This window comes from Rhinoraja longicauda, chromosome 33 (genome assembly GCF_053455715.1).
Source record: "Rhinoraja longicauda isolate Sanriku21f chromosome 33, sRhiLon1.1, whole genome shotgun sequence".
Lineage (NCBI taxonomy): Eukaryota > Metazoa > Chordata > Chondrichthyes > Rajiformes > Arhynchobatidae > Rhinoraja > Rhinoraja longicauda.
In genome coordinates, this window is record NC_135985.1 from 18388119 (window position 1) to 18412050 (window position 23932).

Genomic DNA, 23932 nt, shown 5'->3' on the forward strand with positions numbered 1-23932 from the left:
GACATTGTGGCCTTCCATCACAGTGAGGGGAGGACTGGAGGAGACTCACTGTGATGGATGTTTCTTTGATGGATGTTTTTTTTTTTTGTGTGTTTTTGGGGTTGTGTAATTTTAATGCCTATTTAATGCTTTTATTGTTGGACTGTGTTTTTGGGGTTTTTGGAGTTGTGTAATTTTAATGCCTATTTAATGCTTTTATTGTTGGGCTGTGGGTGACTGAATTTCGTCCAATATTGGATGACAAATAAAGCTATCTTGAATCTTGAATCTTGAAGGGAAAAGGATCACGTTTTGGGTTAGAACCCTTCTTCAGCATCTTCAACATCTAAAAAAGTGTCCCGATCCAAAACGGCATTTGTCCATCTCCCTCCACAGATGCTACCTGACCCGCTGATTTCCTCCAATAGTTTTTTTTTAAATTTGGTCTCTAACAATAATTGCAAAACATCTGGATTATCATAAAATCCCATTTGGTTTACTATTAATATTTTGGGATGGAATTCTGCCACCCTTGCCCAGCCTGGCCTGTATATGAGTCCAGGTGCACTAGTGTGATTGACGTTCAACTGCCTCCTTAATTCAGGAGCAGATCGGGATGGACATTAAATATTGGTGTTGTCAAGGATGTCCATATCTGCAAATGAATAAGTAAAAATATTTACCACAAGGTATTTAGTTTGATTGAAATTCATTGTAGGGTGGCCAGAAGAGTTGCCCAGTTCTGTCTCGTATATCAGTGAAAACTAAAAAGATAATTGATTTGCAGGAACATGAATTTGCCAAGGAAATTGCCTCCATTGATTTTTTTACACACCACATTCTCATTATCTGCAAGAGATAAAGGAATGGACTTCCAACAGATAACAAAGAAGCAGGGATATCACAAATAACCTTTCTTTTGTACCCGATACATTCCAGAAATAAATATAAGTATTCCCTATAATGTTCTAAAAACATGAACACACGTTAATAAAGAATGATGTTTAAATAGTGCAAAGTAAATGATACTAGCTAAGAGATTCATCTTTCAAAAAGTGATCAGTTTTGAAATGACGTTGCTTTGTATAAACAACACACAGCGGGTGGTCACTTTGTACAAATAGTGGAGAAATGTGTTGGTGTATTTTTACAATGGTTAGTTCCTCAGTGTTAAATGTGTATCGCTATATTTGCTAGGAAAAATTCAAGATGGGACCTGAAGCTAGTCCTGAGTATAATGGTCTGCAGACAGAAAATCAGCAAGTAATGAGAACTGAGTTTATTGCCACCACCAGAAACTCCACAAGATAAAAATCTGTAAACGGAATGTTAAATTAACTTTATCAGTTCCATTCACAAGCACAGCTTTATGTTTGTAACTTATACAAGCATGTACATGTGTGTGATTATGTAGCCATGGGTTGCTCATTCTCAGTCTGTATAAATTAGCACTTTCCATAATTAAAAAGTGCTGGAGTAACTCTATGCATCAGGCAGCATTTCTTGGAAAAACATGGATAGACAACATTTTTGGTTGGAAGGGTTAGAAAGCTGAGAGAGACGTGCAGGCAGGACAAGGCAAGTGATTGGTCGATACAAGTGTGGGGGATTTTTATTGGCAGATCTGTGGACATAGACCAGGGATTAAAAGAAGAAAAAAGGCTATGAATATGGAGAGGAGTAAAATATGGAAGAGGGGAGGGGGTGAACAAAGGAGAACCCGGCGTAGGGGAACGGCCTGGAGGTGGGGGGGGGGGGAGGTAGGACAAAGGAAGACCTGGCGCAGGATACTTTGTAACTTTGTAAGTGCCCTTTATGTGGTGACTATTTGCCTACCTTGGGTATACAGGCAAAGAATTTCACTGTGACTTGTCACGTGAGGCAATAAAGTATTCAATTCAATTCATTTGTGAAACCAGAGGAAGGGTATAGATGGAAAGGGACAGGAAGTAGAAGAAAGGTGGGCGGGATAGTGGGAGAAATGGGTGTGCATCTGGGTGAGGCACATGGAAGAGGGGGGCAAAAGGGAGGAGGGGAATGGGTTATTACCTAAAATTGGATAAAATTGAAGAGACTGTCCAGCTTCAAGTTTCTGGGCACTCACATTTCGGTGGACCTAACATGGTCCAATAACACTGCTGCGCTGGTCAAGAAGGCACAGCAACGACTGTTCTACCTAAGTCGTTCTACCTGTTCTACCTGTTAGACCAGAAAAAGTCTGGTCTACCCCAACAGCTGCTGACAACCTTCTACCGCTGCACCATAGAGAGCATCCTAACACATGGCATCCCTGTGTGGTATCTCAGCTGCACGGAGGCAGAGAGGAAAGCTCTTCAGCGGGTAGTCCATAGAGCTCAGAGGACCATCGGAACACAGCTACCAGCCTTGGAGGGCATCTACAACACACGATGCCTCAGAAAAGCCATCAGCATCCACAAAGACTCCTCACACCCCTGCAACAGTCTGTTGGAACTTCTGCCATCGGGCAGACGAAACATGGCCTTCTACGCCTGCATCTCCAGACTTAGGAACAGCTTCATCCCCAGGGCCATAGCTGCTATGAACCGGTCCTGCTGAGCCGGATGGTTACATCGCACAGTGAACCGGCACAGATCTACTTGCACTTTATTCTGTTTTAAAACCGTTCTAATTTGTTTCATTGGGTTGTTTAAATTAATACTGACTAGCTAATTAATTTATTGCATCGTATGGGAGGCGCATTCCCAATCTCGTTGTACCCTGTACAATGACAATAAAGATATATTGTATTGTATTGTATTCATACCATTGAGCCGTAAACTACCTAAGCAGAATATGGGATGCTGTTCCTCCAGTTTGCGTGTGTCCTCACTCTGGCAATGGGGAAGTTCCAGGACAGAAAGGTCAGTGTAGGAATGGGAAGGGGAGTTAAAAATGGTTAGCAACTGGAAGATCCAGCAGGCCCTGGTAGACCAAACATAAGGGTTCGGTCATAACCTCATAACTTTTGGTCGTAACATTATAAGTGATGTGGCTTTGAGATTTAGATAAAGCATTGGGTGGAGTAGCACTATATTGAAAGTCTCATTTTTGATATGTATTTCTGCTGCATTAGCTGATTTCTGCCAATGATAGCAATCATAATACTGGAGTTTGCACAGGCAACCTAGCTAAGGTAAATGTCAATAAGTAGGGTGCCTACTTTGTAATTGCTACTCATAGGTCCCGAAGGAAAAGTGTGGTATGGGAGAGTCAGTCTTGAATATAATATCACATGCAGTAAAATAACCACACATGAAGAATGGTCATGGATGGTGAGAGTCTGTGACAATGGAACTAAACTCCAGTGAGAGACTGCACTCTCAAGGGAAATAAGCAGACCAAAGTATTTCCAAAAAGCCTCACTTTACGGATGTCTTTTTAGGGTGCTTTTTTTGGAAGGATATAAATTTAGTTGCAGATAATGGATCACTGCAGCTCAAACATTGAATGACATTGAGATTCAGCAATGCTATGTAATGGAAAATAATGCTTTGCAGATTAGACATCTGGTCCTGCGTTGCTGTTCAGTGCTGCTCAATTTTTCTGTGTCTAACTGTCTGGGAAATAAATTGGTTGTCAGAAGTCAGTATTCATTCCAATGTTTTATAAATTTTAATTTATTTATATGTGGTGCTACATTGGCTATGGAATGCAAAATCAGTACTGTTAGCAATAGCAAACCAAATTTGAACTGATGAAAGGATTGTTGAAGATGCAGACATAGATCAAATATAGCTCATAAATGAGCATTCAGTGTTGTGCACTCTTGAGTGTATTATGTTGTGGTTGTAAAGAGTTTTCCTTAAACATTTTGCAGATTTGGAGATAATTTTATGTGGTTTGGAATTAAGTTCCATAATTGAAAAGCAGTAAAAGTGCTGCAAGATTTGCGAAAGTTGTTTTTAACAGCAGGATGCCAGCAATTTGCATTAGTGAATGATCTTATATTATAATGTGATGCTAATGCTATTCAAGACAATCTAGTGGATGGGTAAGAAAAAGCAGCATTATTAAAACATACAGTACTAGCATGCTGAATATAACACTTGCTGTGAATTAAGAAATTTGAAATTCTTTCAAATCCATGAAATAATTCAAAGAGGAATACAGCCACTTAAACTGCCTGAAATAATTCTTCCCATCCAAATAGCATGCTTAAAATTATTCTTCCCATGCAAGTAACATGCCTAAAAAAATCTTTGCATCAAAACAGCTTTTTCTTTTATTCAAATCTTGTTTTGATTTATATGGAGCCTTACCTGGAACCATTGGAAATAGTTTGTTGGAAATAGAAGTTTGAAGGGAATCTGATTTGTGCAGTAAATCACCTTCTAGATCTGGTTTGAATGAAAATAACTCCTCTGCTTTTTGTAGGGTTCGAGGTGAAATGAACTTGGACAACTGTAATTCAGATTTCAGTCGAAAGTGACTAAGCTAAAAATATCATTGATTTCATTCTAATTAACAAAACCATTTTGAGACTCTACATATAATCAATGTGGGGAATGTAAAATTCACACTGGTACATTAAAGATGTATTATTGACAGAATATGTTGACCGTCTTGCATATCTAACCTGGGCAATACATAACACAAAAAGTCCTACATCCTGACAAAGGATGTTTGGAATGCAAAATTATTTTACTTCTTACACAATATTTGTCATTATAATGCCTTTCTTCCAAGTACAATGGCAATCATATGACTTTAAACCTTTCCTTATTAGTTAATTTGTGTAAATTAATCTAGAATCTCTGTACTTTCCCGTTACAATGGGAATCTTAAGTCATTGATATAAGAAACAAGGAAGGGTTCCAACTTGTTGCTGGATACCCTGGAGTTGAATTCACCCCCATAACAGCATGTCTCTTTGCCAAAGCTCACATGAGCATATGGACGTAGCAGTTGTTGATGAGAAAGTCTGGTATGCACTGTTGGCCATGGATATCTCAAATGTCAAAATGGCTGGCATATTTCAAGTTGCCTGTCTAGATTAATCCATCTTGCTGAAGGTAGATGTCCACCATGCAGCTGTCTCAGACTAGGGTGACAGCCATTGTTAAAAAGCTGCTTGTGTGTCAAGTACAATATCCTAGGTTCAAGTATCCATGTATGCAAATATGTCTATATAATTTAGGCTTTGCATGATTAAGCTTCAGAAAGGCAAGCAGCTGCTTTGTTTCATAGCAAGTGAATCCACGAATTTCTGCTGATTGAACTCTGGATTTTTATTTTCGGAAACTTGCTTTGAGCAAGTTGGATATGTGGATATGCCCTCCCAATTGAGGACTGTGTGGAACATTGGGATCTTGGTACTCTTTGGTCACCAAGAACCATTGGTACCCTCATTTCAGCCAGCAATTTGAGCACTCATTAAACTTGGGATGTTCTGTCCTTAGAGGCCGAACCACCTCAAATTCAGTTATAAGAGCGAACTAAAATTTTCATTCCTTATATGTGGTAAAACTCAGTAGCTGCTGAGCAGTTTGTGAAGTGATATCTGCATGGCAGCAAAGGTTAAATGACAATATATTCTTCTCTCGCTTTAAGTACAGACAAGATGGTTGGTATTAATTGAGGGGTTACAGTGTTAAAAAGTACGCCTGCTGTTTAGTGACTTGCATAAATGTTCTTCAGTGACATTAAGCAAATAAAGAGAGGGGCAACATGCCTGTAAATCTTGTGATTTTTGACAGCTGCTGATTGGTAAGTTGCTTGCAAGTAGTATAGCTGCCTTAGGCAGACAGTACAAGCCGCAGATCGATAACCGGCAAATTTCCTATTAAAAATACATGAACAAAGCTCAAAATAGCCACTGGCATCATATTTTCTGTGAAAATTACTATGTTTAAAAATGTCATTGTATTTTGGCAAGACTTTATTTTGAACTGTTTTTCGAGACTACTTGTTAACATTTATTACTGCTCTCAAAGGTCGATCCATAAAACGGTTACCCTTAAAACCTACTTGTCTTGACCATTTGAGTAACAGACAGCACCAATTATTTCTTGCAAGGGTAATAAAAGCTTTTGAAATTGTTTTCCTTAGTGTATTGTTATTTTAAAGTTGGCTTTATGTTCCCAACTTCCGTTGGTACCCAGACATGCAAGAGAAAGAAAAGGAAATTATTATTAGCTATTTGAGCAATCAAAAGTAGTTGCTAAATGAGAGGCAAGTTAAGAAAATTCAATTAAGTAAATGTTCTGTTAAATTAATTCTATTCACTGTTCATTGTTCTGGTTACTTTATGATTTAGGTTCATTGGATATTAAAGTATGATTCTAATATTTTCATGATTAACCATCATGATTTTATAAAGCTTTTCATCTCGATTCCCTGCCTTCTGACTCTGAAATCAGGATTTGGCTTCTATTTTAAAATTTATTATTTTCTAGGACTTTGCAAATATGGAACTCCCAAGAGTCTCTTCACACTTGTAATCCGAAAGCTTTAAGAATTCAAATTTGGTGACAGCATGAGATCATTGAGCTCATTATCTCCTCAACTGTGTTTTAATCTTGTGGTGTTTCTATAGCTTGGAGTCTCTGTCCTTTCATAACTTCCATTTGCACATCTAGTTTGTTGATTATCATTCCAACCCAACTGATGAGGACATCTGCTGTTTTTAAATTGTATGGCTTATATGTGCTTCCAAATTGGCACCAAAGTGGTTTATTCACATCTCTGCATTAAAAATACCTTACAACCCACTCTGCCGCTTGAATACTTTGCCAAGAATACCCACAGTTGAAATGTTAACTTAGAAAAAAAAAAAAAAGTAAATAAAAATTATCACTGTATCCTTTGAAGGATTTTTTTTTTCTGTCTGTATGGAGTTTGTACTTTCTCCCTGTGACCTGGGTTTTCTCTGGATGCTCCGGTTTCCTTCCACATTCCAAAGATGTGCAGGTTTGCAGGTTAATTGGTTTCTGTAAATTGTCCCTAGTAAGTAGGATAGAATTAGTGTTTGGGTGATTACCACTTTTGCCTGATCTGCAAAAGACAACTTATGATCTTGGAATTGTTCCCTAAGAAAGTGTCAGCACCACGAGTAGATAACAAAACAGCAAAAAAGGACATCTCATCTAAGAAACAAACCGTAAGAAAATTATCACATATCATTACATAATATATGTAGCACCAGAGCACACATATTTACACAAATGGCACAAGTAATTAGGATTTGGAATGCTTTTGCCTTTCAGGGATGTAACTCAAAATTGAACTGCATAAATACTTGAATGAGAAGAACATTTCAGGGTTATGCGGAAATGTGAGAGAGTGGGATTGCATAGGTTGGCTTTTTGAAGGACAGACTGTATGGCTACTTCCTTTGCTGTACTGTTCTGAGATTCTAAGCTTTGGAAAATTGCTATTGTGCAATTTATGAGAAAGGCAGGTCGGCGTTGAAACTTTTAGGATGCTGGATTATGCACTAGTCGGCCAACTACTTAGTCTTGCAAGATTTTGAGCTGCTTGAATACTGTTGAAACTCCACTCATCCAGGCAAGTGAAGTGTTTTCCATTACACTCCTGATGTGCCTTATAAATGTTGAAAAGGCTAGAGGCACCATAAGGTATTCCTCTCTGTAGAATATATAGACTTGGACCTGCTGTTATAGACACTGTATTTATGTGGCTGGTTCAGTTAAGCTGTAGGTGAATCTCTAGTAGTAGCTGTTCTTCCTGATGCAATACTGTCATCTCTGGATTTATCAAATCTCATTCAGAGTCAACTCCTCAATTAACTACAGCCCATGTGTGACAGCAGCATGAGGAATCATCTTCATTACACTTTCTATTCACAGCTTACCATGACTAAACATTTTCTCAGTTCTGGGTTTGTCTATTTATTTGACCTCAGATCATCGATAATTCCACATTTCCAATTGAGTATAAGAAATACTTTGAAAAGATCAAAGTATTAACACCTCTATTGATGATTCAATTTTCATCAATAGCTATTCACTTCCTGAACCATACAAAGCCTTGACATTCTGTGTTTCTAGCATTTAACATAACATTCAAGAAACTTGCTGTAATGAAGTCTGTCAACTTCCAACTCTGATTTCAAGCCCTATTTCAAGACAACCCCAACACAAAATCTTTACCACTTCTTTATTGCATAATCTTAATTTCTTGAATAAAAGTTTATTATTGATATAATTAGGAACTCATCAGAATTGGGTAAGAATAGTCAGTTATTGAGATTGATAGGTTGTAACAAGTGCTGCCATATTACCATTTGTGTTGGGAGCTGTTCACTATTGGTTGGAAAAGATTTAGGTTGAAAGCTATGTATTCAGGTTTGAGGATACTAGAAACATATTGAACACTGTAAAGAGTGCAGATGTCTAGAACTTTTTTTCTCCTCCAGATTTCCTGTGAAATAACAGTAGTGCAGCTGGTAGAGCTGCTGCCTCACAGGGACCGGGGTTCGATCATGACCTCGGGTGCTGTCCATGTAGCATTTGCTCATTCGCCCAGTGACCACATAGGATATCTCTGTGTGCTCCGTTTTCCTCCCACATCTCACATGCAGGTTTGTCATTGGACTTTGTAAATTGGCCTTTGTAAATTGGCAGTAATTGGCAGTAATGTGTAGGGAGTGCATGCAAAAGTGTGATAATATAGAAAGACACAAAGTTCTGGCGTGACTCTGCAGGTCAGGCAGCATCTCTGGCGAACATGGATAGGTGGCACCTTGTGTCGGGACTTCTTCAGACTGATTGTAGTGGGGGGGGGGGTGGGGCAGGAGAAAGCTGGAAGGGATGTGGGGGCATGACAAGGTTTGTCAAATGATAGATGGATACAGGTGAGGGGGATTTTTGATTGGCAGATGGTTGGCAAAGGCCAGAGAGGAAAAGACAAAAAAGGTAGATAAAGGTAGAAATGTGAAACCAGGGGAAGGAATATAGGTAGAAGGGGAAGGGAGAAATGGGTGCATCTCCAGGTGGGGCACAGGGAAGAAAGGGGGCAAATGTGGTGGAGGGGGGAAGGGGGATTTGTTGTAGATTAGCTGCTCAAAATTTGAGGATTCAATGTTACATAGAACTAGTGTGAACAGGTAATCGGTGGTCAGTGGGCCGAAGGGCATGTTTCGATGCCCCATGTGTCTCCATGTAGTATCTCTAAACTAAACTTACCTCTCTTCATTTCCTCATTACTTAAAAAAAATGACCACATTTTCAGTTAGTACGAGAGGCACCTAGCCACTGTGATTAAGGGCCATATATGTTTTCTACACTATTCAAAAATGTCATATACATGGAAATGAATGGTATCTACCTGAAAATGCTTACTAGTCTATTTAATTGAGAAAGACTAAATTATCTCTTTAAACTTTTTGTTTGGTTCCATATATTTGTGTTTTTTTTCCTAGTATTATGCTACTGTGACAGAACAAGAAGTTAATGGGCAGATGATTGAACCATTGCAGATATATCCACGAGGTAAGATGGCAGACTTTGTATCTGAATCTTTAGAATGAGTAAAAGGAGGTGTCATCGTCTGAGTATATTTGTGTCAATCATTTTTTTCTTCGGGTTTAAGTCTACAAATCTTGACAATTAACCCATGTAATTAATCCTTAATTTTTATGCAAGCACTTGTCCATCTTTGAATATTTTGTTATTAGTACAAAATTGATAATTGACAGCTAAGGAATTAAGTAAAGAATAAGACAGCAAATTTTACAATTTTGTTTCTGATATGTATGAAGAAATTAGTTAAATGTTTTAATTTTAGTCTTTCTGACTATAATAGTCTAAATTGCTTTCTTCACTTCCACATCATCTGAACTCTTTGATGTGACATTAGCCACCAACAGTTGGCCATTATAATACAAAAGATATTGCCATTTTGGAATAAATCAACAATTCATAGTGACACCAATAAGATTACAATGATTTCCTGGCAATTAAGGTCTATGTGCACCTGAATGTTTTGATTAACTATGATAATTAACTATCAATAATTACAAAGAAAAGAAAAAAGAAGTGCTTAAATTCAATTATAAATACTTTAAATTCATTTTCTGAAATACCCCACCATGTGGAGGGGTATTCTGCAACATCTCTGTCTTATGATATTTGATTATCATATCATATATATACAGCCGGAAACAGGCCTTTTCGGCCCTCCAAGTCCGTGCCGCCCAGCGATCCCCGTACATTAACACTAGGGACAATTTTTACATTTACCTAGCCAATTAACCTACATACCTGTACGTCTTTGGAGTGTGGGAGGAAACCGAAGATCTCGGAGAAAACCCACGCAGGTCACGGGGAGAACGTACAAACTCCTTACAGTGCAGCACCCGTAGTCAGGATCGAACCTGAGTCTCCGGCGCTGCATTCGCTGTAAAGCAGCAACTCTACCGCTGCGCTACCGTGCCGCCATTAGGTAGTCATTAGGTAGAATGACTGCAGTCAGACTTAGTTGCAGAGGAGAACATTGTGCCTACATCTGCTTTGTCTATTTGAGTCTTGATAGGAAAGGTTAATTTTGCAAGTCACCGAGCTACTTTAAACCATGATCTTAATCCGTAACATCAACCATACCTCTGCCTCCACAGATGCTGCGTGACCCACTGAGTTGTCTGGGTCTACATATTTTGGTATTTAACCATGAAATTAATGTTTATGCAAGCACTTGACCTGCTGCATTTTAATTTTTCATTCCTAATTCCAGCATCTGCAGTCTCTTGTGCCTCCTAACTAAGCCTATTTTCCTGCAACAGTCTAGTTCCCAGTGTATGCAGTACATACATTAATATTGATCCATTAGAGGTCAGTGTCTTGAAATGCCCTACAACTAAACATTGGGAAATCCAAAACTATTCTCTGCAATTCCCAGCACAAACTTGACTGATTCCAGGTATTTCCCTAGCATTGTCTGAAACTGGTCGAGATTGTTCATGGTGTAGTGGCCCGAGGAGTGGCCTGATCCGCCACAATGGTGTCATTTTTGACTCAACCAGAATTCATGTGTACAAATCAAATGACTTCTCTCCTGAGATGCTGCCTGACCTGCTGAGTTACTCCAGCATTTTGTGAATCAAATGATTTAATTATTTTAATTGCCTAACACCATAGCCCTCAACCAACTGCCTCAAACCCCACCTCTCAGCCTCTCTGCTGCTGAACCCACATACATACATACCTTTAGTCTCCAGAAGTGATTATCCCTGCAAATATCTAGCTAGTCTTTCTCATTGTACTCTCTGTATGCTAGAAGTCATTTAAAATTTCTGCAACTCCATCTCTATTATTTTCCATGCTTTAACATCTATATACTAAAACTCTCATTTGTTTGTTTGTTTGTTCCTGAACTACAGCCAAAACGGTACACGATAGCCCTACAACTTTAGGTCCATCTTACTCACTGCCGTCCCTTTGGTGCTCATGGAAGAAATTTCATTGAAATTGGTGTTCTATTTTTAAAGTTATTCACATTTTAAAGTTTAAATCTATCTCCTAGGGAGGGAGGGGGAGATGGAGGGGGAGTGGGGGGGGGGAGAGGGGCCGGGAGGTGGGGGGAGGGAGTGGGGAGGGAGTGGAGGGCGAGGAGAGGGGAGGGGGAGGAAGGGGGAGGAGGGTAGGAGGGGGGAGAGGAGGGGTGTGGGGGGAGAGAGGCGAGGAGAGGGGAGGGGGAGGAGAGGGGAAAGGGAGGAGAGGGGAAATAAGGGGGGTTAAGGGGGAAGGAATGGGGGGAGAGGGAGGGAAAGGGGATGAGAAGGGGCAGGGGTGGAGTGGGGGGGAAGGAAGGGGAAGGGGGGGTGGAGGGAGGGGGTGTGGGGAGAGGGAGGGAGAGGGGGAGGAGGGGGGTTGAGGGGGATGGAGTGGGGGGAGGGGAAACGGGAGGGGTGGGGAAGGAGGGATGGAGGGAGGGGGTGTGGGGGGGGAAGGGATGGGAAGAGGGGGGGATGAGGGGAGGGGAGGGGGGTGGGGGGGTGGAGGGAGTGGGTGTGGGGGGGAAGGGAAGAGGGGGGATGGGGGTTGAGGGGAAGGGAAGGGAGGGGAGGGGAGGGGAGATGGGAGGGAAGGGGAGAGGGGGGGATAAGGGGGGTTGAGAGGGATGGAGTGGAGGGGGGAGGGGAGGGGGCAGAGGGAGGGGAGTGGGGGAGGAGGGGGGACTGCACCAATGCAGGAGAGGTTTGGGCCCAATAGGTAGTATGGTTTAAAACTTGCTGCATGTCTACCTGCCCTAATATATCTCCTAAAGTGATTCAGTGCCAATTTGTGTTTGCTAATGTACCTGTGAGATTTATGGTTCATTCAAATACCTAAACGACTTAAAGTGAAATCAAGCCAATACTATTAACTGACCTGCTGAAAGAATGCCTGAATCTATTTGCTCTTACGAAGCAGTAAGAGACTGTAAAATATTTTAGTAAAAGTTAACAGGGATCTAATCTTGGGTTCAGTAATGTCATAGTTGAGTATGATATATTTATATTTATTTCGATCTTTAAAGCTCCAGTAGGTTTAGCAAACACATCCTTTTTCAGAAGACAATTCCAACCACAGCTGTATTATAAAGTAATTTTGAATTCTCACCCTTGCATGATCTAGCTCTGATTTTAAGATTTATTCACAAAATGCTGGAGTAACTCAGCAGGTCAGGCAGCATCTCGGGAGAGAAGGAATGGGTGACGTTTCGGGTCGAGACCCTTCTTCAGACTGATGTCGGGGGTGGGACAAAGGAAGGATATAGGTGGAGACAGGAAGATAGAGGGAGATCTGGGAAGGAGGAGGGGAAGGGAGGGACAGAGGAGCTATCTGAAGTTGGAGAAGTCGACGTTCATACCACCGGGCCGCAAACTGCCCAGGCGAAATATGAGGTGCTGCTCCCCCAATTTCCGGCGGGCATCACTATGGCACTGGAGGAGGCCCATGACAGAGAGGTCAGACTGGGAATGGGAGGGGGAGTTAAAGTGCTGGGCCACCGGGAGATCAGTTGCGTTAATGCGGACCGAGCGCAGGTGTTCAGCGAAGCGATCGTCGAGCCTGCGCTTGGTTTCGCCGATATAAATAAGTTGACATCTAGAGTAGCGGATGCAATAGATGAGGTTGGAGGAGGTGCAGGTGAACCTCTGTCTCACCTGGAATGACTGTTTGGGTCCTTTGATGGAGTTGAGGGGGGAGGTAAAGGGACAGGTGTTGCATCTCGTGCGGTTGCAAGGGAAAGTGCCCGGGGTTAGGGTGGTTTGGGTAGGAAGGGACGAGTGGACCAGGGAGTTGCGGAGGGAACGGTCTCTGCGGAACGCAGAGAGGGGAGGGGATGGGAAGATATGGCCAGTGGTGGGGTCCTGTTGTAGGTGACGGAAATGTTGGTGGATGATATATTGGATCCGCTGGCTGGTGGGGTGGAAGGTGAGAACGAGGGGGATCCTGTCCTTGTTGCGAGTGGGGGGAGGTGGAGCAAGAGCGGAGCTGCGGGATGTAGAAGAAACCCTAGTGAGAGCCTCATCTATAATGGAGGAGGGGAAGCCCCGTTTTCTGAAAAACGAGGACATCTCGGAAGCCCTAGTCTGAAACACCTCATCCCGGGCGCAGATGCGGCGTAGACGGAGGAATTGGGAGTAGGGGATAGACCTTTTGCAGGGGACCGGGTGGGAAGAAGTGTAGTCCAGATAGCTGTGCGAGTCGGTGGGCTTGTAGTAAATGTCCGTCACTAGTTTTTCTCCTGTGATGGAGATGGTGAGGTCCAGAAACGGGAGGGAGATGTCAGAGATAGTCCAGGTATATTTAAGGGGTTTTAAGATCCCATGATTTTAAGATCATGCCTCGTTGTTCTAGACATCCCTGCAAAAGAAAATAGTTATTTTTTTTCTTTCTAATCAAATCCCTGAGTCATTTAAATATCTTGAATAGAATTACTTTTCAAAATTCAGAAAAATACAAGTAATTCATGCAAGTTCTCGTACTTCGATGTTTTAAACTTTTATCATTTTTGCAAATTTTTATTCTAAGTCCTCAATATCCCGATATAATGTATTGATCATGCAAATCAACATTTTTTTCTAAATTCAAAGCCCTTTTATGTGTTTTCAGTTGCCAGAGCTACATTTGAAATACTGACCAAGTTGTGTGCTTACCTTGTAGTATGTGAGATGCAAATGCATGAAAACCTTTACAGAAATATTTCTAATACCTAGTTTTGCAACAAATTGATTTTGGAATATTTCTACCAATAGAGTATGTAAATGGCCTCCCAATTATACTACACCATTCCAAGCTTATTTATTGCTCATTCAAATATATCTTTTTGTGTGCAACTTGCCAAGCTCGAAATATCTATTTGCTCATCAAAACAGTATCCTTATCTCACTTGTAGGTTTCCTACAGGAGCATTTGGATAATGACAAGGAATGGAAATTAATCTCAGTATACAGAATCCTAAGTGATGATATTTTAAAATAATTTAAGCCATAGTTTAAGAATTTAAGAAAATAATTTACAATTTATTTTCCTTTTAGCTAGGTACTGAGGCTTACTGAAGCAAGTAATCAACCCTTGCTTCTTGATTTGGCTGAGATGAGAAAACAGCATAGACTGTAGGATAAGTGTAGGATTATCTTTGAAAACAAATTTTAAAAATGACAATGGTCTAACAAAATGACTATAATCTGAAAATTACTGCATTTTTATTGGGTATGTCACTTGCTCTGCCACTAGGGTGAGGCACATATTCATCTGAGAGAAGTTGGGGGGGGGGTGGGATTTGTCTTGGTGAGATGATGAATCAAGATTGACAAGGCCTTTAACATGTTATTTGTGGCACTGTATTTCTGAAAAGAGATCAAACTATAGATGTATCAATCTATCTTTTATCAAAAAATGTGGGCCCAAATACATTCTGATCAATGTTTTTGGCTAAATAAATATTGCTTGAATTATTTTCAAACATTGTTGCTTAGGTTTTTATATTTTGAGAATAATGAACTTTGTGCTTTTATTTTGAGAATAATGATGTTTGTGCTTTTATTTCTGTTTCCTTTTGGTCGTTTAAATGCAATTGCCTCAGAAAAGCCATTGAATTGAGCAGAATTAGGGAAAAATTAATGCCAGCTGAAATAAATGTTTGTTGCAATTTTGTTTGCAATTGTTCCTTCAGTTAATGAGAACATTGCACTGATACTTCAGTTGGTTTAAAATTGTATCCAGTCATATCAAGCCTTTCCTTCTCATACCACCCATCACATCACCTCCCATTGTACTGTCTCATATGCTAGACCAACGTTTCTCAACCGGGGCGTCTCTTGACGGCTCAGTAGCAGCGACAACTCGACGGCTCAGTCAGCAGCAGCGGCAGCTTTACGGCGACGGCCGTTGCTTTGAGCGGGAAGATGGGCACACCCCCCCCTCCCTCATTGGCCGCCACTCCCGTCACTTGGGCGTGTCCCACCCCCGGCAGCCATCTTGGCCCCCCCATTAATAATTTTTATGTAGGGGTTCCCTGAGATATGAAAATTATTTCAAGGGTTCCGCAAGGGTAAAAAGATTGAGAAACGCTGTGCTAGACCATTAGAACTTCATTTAAAGTAAGTTTTTAAATAAAACTCAGCACCAACATGAAATTCAGCACCCATTCCGATCAAAATTCTCAATGGCATTTTGTTGAACTCTTCACTGCATGTTGTGTGTTCTTCTAATTGATAGAAGCAAAAGATTAACTATATAACAATTTATTTTTTTTTTAACCGGATTTTTAATATCACCTTTGTAATTTATAGTTTATTCTAGCAATAGTTTTTTTGTGATAAGCATATGTGCCAGGGTTAATCCATTTCATGGATAATTCAAATGATTAACAAATGAACATTGAAATGGACAGATTCATTGTGCCTATACTTATATTTGTAGTTTTGATCTGTGCATGTTATTCCATATTTTATATATGTACACACACTATCAATATTTTAATATTAAAGTGCAAAATGGGATCATTTTCTTTAAAATAAAATTCCCTACTCAGGCTTTTAAGCTCCTTTTCCATCATTTTCAGCAGCTAATTTTGGTGTCAGTCTCATTTCTTTCAAATGATTCATTTTTAACAAATTTGTAAATGGCCCTGATTTGTTCTGCAATTTAGTCAATTACTGTTTCAGCCTGCAAGCCACCTGGGAAACGGAACATACATGGCCTGAAGGTAATAATTTCAATAATTGTTTCAGTAAAGTTGGGAATGGATTTGTAATGCTGTGTTCCAGTTATTGAAATGTCATCTGAAAACCTTGGCTCTTCAAACTCTGACAAGCAGGGGGTCTCTTGTTATACAAAGTAGGGAATATTTCCCATGATTTAATCACACAGCTGTGAATTCTTGTCTTATTTCCATTGAAGCAATTAGAGTTACAAAATAGGTTATCGCTTTTAATTTTTTATATTAAAAGGTGGTTAAATTTTTGTAATGTACATTTTAATGAGGGACAGAAAGTGATATGATTAAGAAATTATACTCATTATACAAACTTCCAGAGCTCCAAAGGAAATAAAATGATTTCTCAGCTTTCAAGCATTTTTTTACTGAATTCTTCATTACCTGTTGCTTTTGTGATATACTAGGTATACTGGAATGTTGAGGGAACAATAGGGAGAAAGATAACCCCATGGTTGTTTTACTAGTTACACTTCTGAAAAAAAAAGCAATATCAAAATTATCATGAAGTAGAATTTTTTATTTTCCTAGTCAATTTAAAACATTGATTTTTAACAGCGTTAAGTATCCTTGCACATGTAATGGTAAAATCATTCCCCCTCCTGGTAACTATTGAGTGATTATTCTTAGTGTATGTGGACAATTGGTGTAGACACCTTGTTACAGCTGTAATGTGATCTGTATTAAATATATTGCTGACTCTCTGCTTTTATACCTTCCCTGTGTTCCCTGTAAGAAAGAGTACCGAGAGCCATATTTAAGCCAGTTGGTGTATTTAGGTGAGAACAGATAGCTGAATATTTTGTTTTGTTCCTCATTCTTTAGTTAATGTGTACAACTGGGTCAAATGTTGAGTGGGCAAATGGATAAATGATTGGATAGTAAATGTATGTGAATTAATTAGATTGAATTGGCATGATGTCTTATTTTTTCCCCCATCCATTCACTGTGAGACAATGTAGCTTTGTATTCAATATACAATATTGAACAATATAATCTTTTGCATCAAAAAATGTTATACACCTCACAAGAGGACACAAAGTGTTGGAGTAACTCAGTGGTTCAGACAACATCTATGGAGAACATAGATATGTGATGTTTCTGGTTCAGTCAGTCTGAGGTAGGGGTCCTGACCTGAAACATCACCTATCCATGTTTTCTGAGATGCCGCCTGACCCACTGTTACTCCAGCACTTTGTGTCTTCTTTTTGAAACCGGCATCTGCAGTTCCCTGTATTTATATACTTCACAGCTTGAACTGCTTTTAACAAAAGATATCAAATTAGGAAGAAAGATACGAAGAGGGATGACAAGTTTACATTAATTGGAAATCTTGAAATAAAAACAGAAAATCATAGACTAATTCAACATAAATAATATGTGCAGCACCTGAAGAAAGAGAAACAGTTATTTTTCAGGTTGATGACCTTTTAACGAAGTTTTAAAAATGCAGGCACAGTTACACCAGGGAATTCCAAATATACATTTAAGATGGCTTCATGGTGATTGAAGGTTTTGATCTACAGGAGCTTTTGGGGCCTCTTCTGTCAGAGCTCACTGAAGGATGACACTGGTCAATATGTATCCCCTTAGTAAATCAAATAATTTGCTGGATTTAACAAATACCTTAGCCTCAAATTTGTATTGTTTCACTAAAATTAACGTGGCTGTGGCTGGGCAAAACTGTTGCTGAATTGGTTGGGAATAATCTGCTTCGGCTTTACCTAAACAAAACTATACAATGTGATACAATTTACCATACGGTTATAACGCGACTAATCCATTTTTAAGACAAAAACATATAATCCACAAACTGTTTTGCCCCTTTTCCATCTGCAACATCACAAGGATTTCTGGGCCTATTTCCATTGTTGCTTTGAAGTTTAATCTGTACTGATAAACAATTACACAATTCAGAGTAACATAAACAACAGTTTGATAGATGTTGTCAGTAACAAAAAAGTATTTCAAAGGACTTTACTTTAAAAGCCAGATATATAATTTTTCTCCTATTTTCAGATAATTCTAATAAATGATTTGAATTGCCATCTGTAATTCTTTTATCTAATTTTGTGTTGTTGTTTTGATCATACTGTACAGCCAAAGTCCAGTTTCCTGGGATTTTTTTCATTCATTTATCCAGATTTTTCCAACTGATCTTCATATCAGAATTGGACTCATATTAACTGCTTCTGCAAATGGAAAATCTCCAGAGCTTTCCAATAAAATTCATCACCAGCAGCAAGGGGAGGAACATTATTGAAATAAATGGAAATTGCAGTAAAAGATTGTAAATGTTCAAAATTTTCATCTAGTTGAGCATGGACACCTGAAGTGATATAACCAACCTGTTCTCCTTTCAGATGCTGGTTAATCTGTGTATTTCCAACATTCTCTGCAATTATTACGAGTAAATAAGTCTCTTATGAGGCTACACATTTAAACGAGTTTGCCTTTGCAGAATTTCTGAAGTTATTATCCCGTCCTTGCCCTCTGCCTTTCTCTTTGTAAAACATTAATATTAGTGGCTCTGTGGTGCCCATGTTGTGACTAATTTGAATAAAATTCTAATGGACAAATAATCTTTGTTGCTTTAAAATTGAATAATATCACTGAATTGAAGCCGGAATTACACCAAGATGGCATCAAGGCCAGACCACATAATTCATATTTCCAACTCATGGAAAGGAAAGGTTCAGAGGGAGATGGACCAAATGTGCGCATGTGCGACTAATGTAGATGGGGCATCTTAGTTGAAATGGACAAGTTGGGACCAAGGTTCTGTTTTTGGGCTGAATGACTCTATGACTAACACCAAATGCTCACAACAGTATATTTTCTAGGCCCAGTCATGGCAAGGGAGTCTCATGCCAAGTAGGCAAAGGAATTGATTCAGGGATAGTCTCAAAGCCTCCTTGGGGAAAGGATAATATTTCTTCTGATTCATGACCACTGAGAATGGCGAGGAGCATTTGGGATGACATGGAGAACCACTCATCAAGGGCACACAGAAGCTATGTGTAAATGATCTAAGGAATGCAGCACCTCCCAAATTACCCATCCGCCCCACCTATGCAAACTCTGCGGGACCCATGTTGGCCTCATTAGCCACATCTGAACCCACAGACTGAGAGGAAGTAAATTTTTTAAAAAGAGAGACTGCTTAAGAAGAAATAACAGCAGCTGTGTCGTGTAAATATGAATGACTTTCAGGGAATAGTTTAAATCTGATTAAGTTAATTGATTATAAGATTAATTATTTGTACTTTTAAAATATGTTTAGATATCGTATGCCAGTGTTTCTATTTTCCTGAGATAGACACAAAATGCTGGAGTAACTCAATGAGACAGGCATAATCTCTGGAGAGAAGGAATGGGTGACCTTTCTGGTTGAGACCCTTCTTCAGATCAGTTTTCCTGATCGTACTCATAATTTCTGTTGCGTTTCTGTGAATCCTGTGCACTCATTCACAAATAAAAATAGAATGCTGCACATACCATATGGAAAGGCGAAATGGTATATCAGAACATGGGCAGCATTGTAGTGCTGCCTCACTTCGCCAGAGACCCGGGTCAATCTTGACCTTGGGTGCTGCCTTTGCATGGCCTCCCTATGACCACTGGGTTCCCTCCAGTTTTCTCTCACAGCCCAAATACATGCAGGTTTGTAGGTTAATTGTAAATTACTCTAGTATGTAGAAAGTGCATGCAAAAGTGGGATAACATAGACCTAGTGAACGAGTGATCGATGGTTGGCGTGGAAGGGCATGTATCCATGCTGTATCTCTAAAATGGAACTAAACACTGGTGTACCATGATTGTGAGTTCTGCACAGATTCCCTATTCCCCTATATTCACAATAGATGGCTTTTGAGATCTGTAATGGGAATTAAATACTTTAGTGTGTATGATGTGGTTTACCCATCAGAGCCAACTGGGTGTAAATCCCCAGGACCTGGTGCCATACATCACCCAAGGTTTTGAAGTCAGTGTTGATGGAAATAGTAAATGCACTGTTTGGTCATTGATCAATAGTTTATTAGTGTAGGAAAGTAGTGCTAAGCTCAAAGATTACCCATGATCTTACCGAATTACAGAACAGGCACTAGCTTAATGGCTTTATCCTGCTATTTCTTATGTATTGGAGATGTGGAGAATTAGCAAGTAGTTAGGGTGGTAAAGAGGCATAAGATATGTTTGCCTTCATTGCTAGGGGCATTGACTATACGAGTCAGGAAGTCATGATGCATCTCTATAGGACTTTGGTTAGGCCGCATTTGGAGTATTATGTGGTGTTCTGGTCGCCCGATTACAGGAAAGATGTGTGGAGGCTTCGGAGAGGTTGCAGAGGAGATTTACCAAAATGCTGCCTGGATCAGAGGGTTTCGGCTACAGGGACAGGTTGGATTGTTCTCTGGAATGCTGGAGGTTGAAGGGAGACTTGATAGTAGTATATAAAATTATGAGAAGCATAGATAGAGTAGAAAGTCAGAACCTTTTTCCCAGGGTGGAAATGTCTAACACTAGGGTGCATAGCTATAAGGTGAATGGGGGAACGTTTAATGGAAATGTGCGGGGCAAGTTATTTATACAGAGTGTTGGTGGACTGGAACACATTACCAGGGATGATGGTGGAGGCAGATTCAATAGTGGCATTAAGAGGCTTTTAGTTAGGCACCTGGAAGTCCACGGAATAGAGTCATATAGATCACGTACAGGCAGATGAGATCAGTTTAACTAGGCATTATGTTTAGCACAAACATTGTGAGCTGAAGAGCCGGTTCCTGTGCTGCACTGTTCAATGTTCTATCACTGGTTTCGGGTCGGGACCCTTCTTTAGACTGATTGTCGTGGGGGGACGGGAGGAAGTAAGGAAGCTGGAAGAGAGGATGGGCAGGACAAAGCCTGCCAGGTAATAGGTGGATATAGGTGACAAAGGTTTTTGATAGACAGATGGTGGACAAAGGTCAGAGATAAAAAGACAGAAGGTATGAGAAGAAAGGATTGAAGATTTGCAAATTGTTAATGTAGAGGAAGGAATGTAGGTGGAAGGGGAGGGGTAGGGAAGAAATATGTGCGAGTCCAGGTTGGGCACACGAGAGGGTGAAGGGGTTTAGGCGGGATGACGAGAGAGTGGAAAGGTTAAGTATGAAGGAACTGCAGATGCTGGTTTAAACTGAAGATGGACACAAAATGCTGGAGTAACTCAGCGGGACAGGCAACATCTCTGAAGAGAAGGAATGGGTGACAAGTCTGAAGAAGGGTCTCAACCCAAAACGTCACCCATTCTTTCTTTCCAGAGATGCTGCCTGTCCCGCTGAGGCATTCAGCATTTCGTGTCTATCTTGGGAAGGTTTAGTCATTCCCTAAAATTGGAAAATTCAATATTCATACCAATGGGTTGTAAGCTACACAAGGGGAATATGAGGTTTTGTTCCTCCAGTTTGCATGTGGCACGACTGGCAATGAATGAAGCCCAGGACAAAAATGTAAGGTGTGGGAATGGGAAGAAGAGTTAAAGTCATTATCAACCGAGAGATCCCGTAGGCTTTGGCGGACTGGGTAAAGCTTATGATCTACATTAGAAGAAGAGGAAATCTATAAATACGACTGGAGTGTTCTGCAAAACCTCAGAGTGAAAATGCCCTTATAAAGAAAAGCAGATGCATTTTTAAGCATGTTTTGTAAAGAGATATTCACCATTGAATTGTAGCATTAAGTATTGATTTTTCTTTTTTCTGTAAAGACTTAGTGATTTAGTATGCTAACGTCATGTGCGAATAGAGATCACGCAACCATCCGCATACCTAGCAACAAGCCAATTAACCTCCGGATGGAAATGAGAAATCTATGGTAAATTACAGGTTAATTAGACTGCTGTCCTCAGCCCATGAATGACTGATAAAAACTCCTTATCTGCCTGCAGGTAAATACACGGGCCGGGTCCTCTAATAATAGCTGCCCAGCAGTCACAGAAGGCCTTTCGAACAATAGGTAAGAGTCAAGAGCAGAATCAAAAATGGCTTATGAGATATGGTCGCTGCATGATAACAAGTGAAACTAGATTCAAAATTATTACACTGTATAATTTGAGAAGTGTTTCTGCTGGGAATTCTTGACAAAAATGAGGGGAATACAATTATAAAAAAGAAAATTATATTGGAATTAATATTTATCATTGCTACTGTCATCTAAATATCTCATAAAAATATCTAAAATTTGCTATTCTATTTCCTCAATTTCAAGATATGTTGATGGTATTGACATTAATATTTAGATTAGTTTCAAACTCAAATTACTAAAGTGCAAAATATTTAATAAATTTCCATTAAGATTTGATAATTGTGTTTTTCCTTCTATTTGATTTTTCTCTTCTGTCCTCTCCTTACGTTGGAATGTAGATCCATGCATACTGTATGTTTCGCCCAATTGGCATCTTGCCCACATTAGAGGGTTTATGATTAAGCCTCAGTGGTAATCATTGTCAGGATATTTTTCTGTGGATCAACTCATGGTCATGCCTGGTATAAAAATTGGCACAAGTTCACAGTCAGTTGAAGCAACTATTCTTGGAGCCCCCCACGAAGATATAGCAATCTATAGCAATCTATGGGACATACATTTCCCCCTTTTCTGACTTGGTTACTGTAAGATATCTATTCAATGATATCACTGATGCTTAGTAACTGTGGTGTCAACAAACTAGCTGAGCAGCCCACATGAAAAAAATCTCACTACAATTTTTTAATTGAATTTTTAAGCATATTAAGTGCTAAATGGAGATTGGTAGCTGGAGGCTAAAATTTCATACATAAACTTAATATTTTTAAATCCAGTATATTTCGAAATATTTGAAGGAATTGCAGTCAGCCTAATAATGTATGATTAATTTACACGTCCAGAACATTTGCAAAGCAGTAATTATAGCTTATTACCTGTGGAAGTCTTTTACCTTGTGAAACAAAGCTTCATATTTCAAGGGTTCCTTTCAGTTCATTGTGTTATAATAGAAAAAGGTGATAGCTCCATCGTAATTACAATCCATTTATTTATTTCTATTTAGACTATTGTGGAGGGAGCACTCGTGTTAACAATACTTTTTGAGAGATGTTTCCTTTTTCATTACACAATGAAGTTCTATAATTTACATGTGAAGTACAATCAATATGACCTTTTCATAACTGCTTTGTTGTAGCTTGAAGAAGTCATCTGCTGAACTTAAGAAAATACTGGCAAATGGGCAGGTGAGTGTTGGATGCTGTACGTAAATAAAATCACACTATGTTTAATAGATGTGTAATTTCCCACCAATATGCTGTAAATAATGATGTTTGTGAAGCATGCTGAATGCTGCAAATTTGTGTTTAACCCATGAACCACCAAAACCCATTATCCAAAGTCAATTCATGCCTTGGCTAAATTCCCACCCACCACCTTCCATAAATTTAAACTCCAGCACTGCTTTCATGAACCAAAACCAAGTATCTCTCCTCTCTGACTTACATTATTTAGTTTATAATGAAAAATTTCGATACGGTATAAAGAATAATGGAATTATCACAAAATGAAATGTAATATACAGAAGTAAAGTTTGGACAATCAAATGTTATTACCTAAACCACAAGAAATGTTTGAGACGGCAGTACGTTCACCTGTAAATTGTTTTATAGTTTAATGATGTGCACTCTATGACAAGGCTCCCTTTGTGCTGTTTTATTTCTATCATCAGTAATTTTATTTGCTTTGGCAATTACTAACATATTGGCGG

General features: G+C 39.5%; 1 protein-coding gene across 3 annotated transcripts in view; it reads left to right on the plus strand.

Annotated features, from left to right (window-relative positions):
- The window catches only part of map2k5 (mitogen-activated protein kinase kinase 5), a 239605-nt gene that overhangs the window by 44230 nt on the left and 171443 nt on the right, over window positions 1-23932 (plus strand). For all 3 annotated transcript variants that reach the window (XM_078427570.1, XM_078427571.1, XM_078427572.1), the window contains 4 exons: window positions 9383-9452; window positions 16115-16155; window positions 22091-22158; window positions 23360-23408. In XM_078427570.1, coding sequence (XP_078283696.1) covers window positions 9383-9452; window positions 16115-16155; window positions 22091-22158; window positions 23360-23408 — 228 coding nt within the window. The remainder of the gene's footprint in view (window positions 1-9382; window positions 9453-16114; window positions 16156-22090; window positions 22159-23359; window positions 23409-23932) is intronic.